This window comes from Anarrhichthys ocellatus, unplaced genomic scaffold, assembly GCF_004355925.1.
Source record: "Anarrhichthys ocellatus isolate YVR2014 unplaced genomic scaffold, GSC_Weel_1.0 scaffold4180, whole genome shotgun sequence".
NCBI classification, from domain to species: domain Eukaryota; kingdom Metazoa; phylum Chordata; class Actinopteri; order Perciformes; family Anarhichadidae; genus Anarrhichthys; species Anarrhichthys ocellatus.
This window is the reverse complement of record NW_022284154.1, coordinates 1-4736: the sequence shown is the minus strand read 5'-3', so window position 1 is coordinate 4736 and position 4736 is coordinate 1. Positions and strand designations below refer to the sequence as shown.

Here is a 4736-nt window from a genome sequence, read left to right as displayed (position 1 = left end):
TATCTCTATCTATAGATCTATCTCTATCTATAGATCTATCTCTATCTCTAGATCTATCTCTATCTCTAGATCTATCTCTATCTCTATCTATAGATCTATCTCTATCTCTATCTATAGATCTATCTCTATCTATAGATCTATCTCTATCTATAGATCTATCTCTATCTATCTATCTAGATATATATATCTAGATAGATATATCTAGATATATATCTAGATATATCTCCAATAATGATTCACAGCTAATTTGGTAGCAATCAGACCCAGGATCTAGGAGAAGTGATTTTTTTTCTTTTTTTCCCAAAATTTTAAATGGCGGAAAATTTTGGTAGACGGAGCTTAGGGTCCCAAGAGGATTTTTTTGTAGAACTCATTCAGTTGCTCATGTCCGTAAACTTTTAAGTCATTTGGACATACAGGCTGTCGGAGCTTGCCTTTCCAACTTCTAGGGGGCGCTAGGGAGCAGTTTTGTTATGCTCGAGCATGGGACCCATAAAATATAAAAATTTCCCGCAGTCCTGATATGCTCGCCAAATATGGGACATGATAAAGCCCCCAAAAAGGCATTTAATTCGAGAGAATAATAATTCCTACAGTTTCAATAGGGACCTCTCGGCCCGACGTTGTCGGTGCTCGGGCCCTAAAAATGAACTAGTTATTCATTTCATTCATGGTGGAATAGTACATTTGATTATAAATTCTGTCGTTATGTTTTACCAAAGTGTCTTAAAAATAATAAAAGCGTATGATGTTGTTGATTTGAACAGGAAACTTGTGATGTATTCTAACATGTCTCTTCTTCTTCTGTGGTGTCAGACCCGACAGAGGAGCCTCCTCCTCCCTCCAACAACACCATCGGCTCCATTGTGGGCGTGGTCATGGCGCTGTTCGTGGTGGGCGCTGTGTACTTCGTGTGTCAGCGCGTCCTCTGTCCTCAGATGAAGGACGATGGAGAGACGGTCACCAACGACTTCGTGGTTCACGGGCCGTCGTCGGTGCCGCTGGGATACGTTCCTCATCCGAGCTCTCTGTCTAGCTCGCTGCCAGGTGGGACGTCCTAACCTCGTATGTCTGTATCTACGTTATTGTGTTTAATGAACGTGATGCTGACGCGTGTTTAAACCTACAGGGATGTCCAGAGGGAAGTCTGTGATTGGCTCCCTCAGCATCATGGGCGGGAGCAGCGGACCGCCCTACGACCGCGCTCACGTGACCGGAGCTTCATCCAGCAGCTCGTCCAGCACCAAGGGGACATACTTCCCCCCGGTGAGACATGTGGTTTATTATTAAATAGTATATCAGTGGAAACAACACAGTTTATTATTAAATGTACTTCATGCTGAAGTTATTTACCTGCTGATTGTCTTCTATATTGTTTTGTTGCAGATCCTGAATCCTCCTCCGTCTCCTGCTACAGTCCGCTCTCAGTACACCATGGAGTTTGGTTATTCCTCCAACAGTCCCTCAACTCACAGATCCTACAGGTATCTTATTATCTCATGTTAATGCATCTCATTATCTCGTGTTGGTGTGTCTCATCATCCCGTGTTAGTGTGTCTCATCATCTCGTGTTAATATAATCGTTTTCTTACTCTGTGGTGTTTCTACTTATCTATATATTTTTTTATTATTGTGTTTTTTGTCTCAGCTACCATCACTTGTGTTCTTACTCTGTGGTGTTTTCTTACTCTGTGGTGTTTCCTCAGCTACCGTCCCTACACGTACCGTCACTTCGCCCCCCCCACCACCCCCTGCAGTACCGACCTGTGTGACAGCGACTACACTCCTGGCCGTCGGGCTCCTCTGAAGTCTTCTTCTGGTGCTAAAGGTTACACCAGCGACCTGAACTACGACTCTGAGCCTCTTCCTCCTCCTCCGACCCCGAGGAGTCAGTACCTGTCAGCTGAGGAGAACTGTGAGAGCTGTCCTCCTTCTCCTTTCACAGAGAGGAGCTACTCTCACCACCTCTACCCGCCGCCTCCATCGCCCTGCACGGACTCCTCCTGAGCACCCACAATGCACCTCTCCACAGCCCTGCCCCCACAGACCACGCCCCCTCACTGTAAATAGCAATTGTGCATAAAAGAGGTTAAAGAGGCTGATGAAGAGGAAGAAACATTTGTACAGTGAAAAAGAGAAAAGCATATTTATATATTTTCTATACAGTGTTTACTGATGATGTCATAGAGGTTTGTATTAAGACATTTGTACATTTTTTAAGAAAAGGTTTTATTAAAATCATCACAAATATTAAGTTGCCTTAAACTGGGAGAACAAGAGGCCGAAGGACAAAAAGCCACAGAGGGACGATTTAACTTATCTGATGCCAAATATGAAAAACATCAACAGGAGAAGAAAAGGAGGAGAGCGCCCCCCTGTGGTGTCTGTAGTTACCATGTAAACTGGAGAACGCGGTACTTTGATTTACGTTTTACCTCCTCAGTTAGAAAACAGTGTCTGGTGGATGAGTCATGTAGCAATAACACAACATATTTATTAATCAATCAAACAGGAGGTGCTCTGTATTGACGAGGCAGCAGAGGATCAATAAGTTTGATTGAACACTACGGAGGCCCTGAAGTATGGAAGTTAATTGACACCAGGAAAAGCACAAAAGGGTCCCGTCAGTCCTTTTTTAGATTTTCTCATCATTTTGAGATATTAAGTCGTCATTTTTAGAATGTTTCTCGTGTTTTGAGAATGTTTTTCGTGATTTTGACTTAAAGTATTTTTTGTCATCATATTGGCAGAGATGGACTTCCATACTTTCTCCATGAGGCAGAAAGTGTTGCTAGAACCTGAATTTGAAGACAATCAGCCTCTTTTGGTTTGTTTGTTTGTTTGTTTTTTATTTTTGTTTGTTTCTCACTAGAAACTACTTCTTGCTCTTGTCCCTTCGGGGCCTCCGTACTAAACACTAAAACATGTCAAAGATCAGGTGTCGCATGACTCATCGGGATAAAAACCAAAACGTCGTGTTTTGATTGACGACGTCGTCGCTTCTCGTTTATTTTCTCGTGAACTCGATCTCGTGCCTGAAAAGTTGTCGTCTTCATCGTCACGTTTTTATTTTAACGAAATGCTCGATAGTATTTTTGTACCACATATTGTGTAGATATCGTATTTATAAACTATTTAGAAATTCATTGTAAATCTTTACTTTTACTTTTCATTCCGTCTTTTTTTATATCGACTCGTTATATTTTTCTACAAAGTTTCACTCAAAACGTTCAAACGACAATCTCAGAAGAACAAATATCAACAAATCCAGGTTTTTGGTGTTCATGAGTCATCGATCTGTTTTCTGTTGTCGTGACGACATAAATGTATTTTTCTCGTTTTAACTTCCTGCCGTGAACAGAATTTCTAATCTGACAATCTTAATGTTTACACTTTGTTCTTATTTTTTCAATGACATCATCCGTCTTAATGAGACGATTTTCATTTTTACAAACTGAAATATTTAATCTTTTCTCATTTTAGAAAATATTAAATTGTAGAAAATCAGTGATTCATTCAAATGATCTCATGTCATTTTTTTTCTGATTTTTAAGTAATTAGAAAATCAAATTAAAATATTTTCTGAATAAAAAGCAGTAAAATTATCTTTGACGATGTTTCGAACTTTGTCGTTATAAAGTTTTTTTTTGATACTTTGAGGAATAAAACGTTTTTCGGCTAAACTTTATGAAACAAGATTAATTCTTAAATATTAAATTAAACAGTCGAACATGAAACTGGAAACAATTTAATAAAAAACTTAGACGAAAACCAGCTTGAATGTTCTTTATTTTAGAATACTAATTTCACTCGTTAAGTTTTTGTAATTTTCTAGAAATAATCGTTTGAATCCAACAAAGTCCTGAAAGATGTTTTAATGTTTATAATGAAACTAAATTAACTAAAACAAATTATTGATCATTTATTATTTATTAATCACATCGTCGTTAGGAGTCGTTTCTCTTTGTCTGCACTTTAAACTTTACAAGACTTGTATTTGTTTTTTAAAACAAATAGAAGTCTGACTTTGTTTCCTTGTTGTTTTAACCTCATTTTACATATTTTTTAAATATGTACCGTTTTTTAAAAGTTTTTATGAACTTAATCAAATGTGTTTGAAGTCAAAGAACAAAATATTTAATCTGTTGAATCTGAAAGGAATCAGTTATTTCATTTTTAAAAGTACAAATTCATAATTTAAGAGAATCAATAAAACCAGCAGGTACTAATACTACAAATGACAGGTGTGAAGGCTGGCTATCAAATAATATTTACAATACGGATATTAATATAATATAACATTTCTATAAAAATGCAAACATTTCTCAAATGTCAAAACATTTTAGTTTTAGTTTATTTTACGTCTTTATTTACAGACGACATTAAAGAGAAAATTACTTTTATTGTTTGAAATCTTTCAGTTTTATGAACAAAAAGTTTAGAAGTGTCAGTCGGTTCAGAAGGTCGTAGGTTCGATCCCGTCAATCAAAAATACAAAACAAGTTGTTGCTTCTCTGATTTCAGGCTTTTGATCTTTTTAGTTTTTGGTTGAAATGTAAAAATGTCGAGTCGTCATTACTTGTATATTTTTTTAAGCACTTTTTTCTCCAAGTTTTCTGGATTCATTCGTTTTCTCTCACGGTGCTCCATCAAGCTATTGTTTGTTCCACTAATTATTGTTTGTTTACTTGTAAACATGAACACCCGGACCTGTAGTTTACCTGTAAACATGAACA

General features: G+C 37.4%; 1 protein-coding gene across 1 annotated transcript; it reads left to right on the top strand.

Annotated features, from left to right (window-relative positions):
* Nucleotides 1–262: 262 nt before the first annotated feature.
* On the top strand, nucleotides 263–2175 carry LOC116379356 (low-density lipoprotein receptor-related protein 6-like). Its single transcript, XM_031841307.1, has 4 exons — nucleotides 263–1047; nucleotides 1130–1266; nucleotides 1387–1484; nucleotides 1707–2175. Exons 1-4 carry the CDS (start codon nucleotides 879–881, stop codon nucleotides 2005–2007), a joined length of 705 nt encoding a protein of 234 aa, XP_031697167.1. The 5' UTR covers nucleotides 263–878; the 3' UTR covers nucleotides 2008–2175.
* Nucleotides 2176–4736: the final 2561 nt, after the last annotated feature.

Excerpts from the sequence above, each read along its gene's own strand:
- LOC116379356 (XM_031841307.1), top strand. The coding sequence starts at position 879 with ATGGCGCTGTTCGTGGTGGGCGCTGTGTACTTCGTGTGTCAGCGCGTC. Across the intron at positions 1,267-1,386 it reads AGGGGACATACTTCCCCCCG|ATCCTGAATCCTCCTCCGTC; the intron begins GTGAGACATGTG and ends GTTTTGTTGCAG. Across the intron at positions 1,485-1,706 it reads TCAACTCACAGATCCTACAG|CTACCGTCCCTACACGTACC; the intron begins GTATCTTATTAT and ends GTGTTTCCTCAG.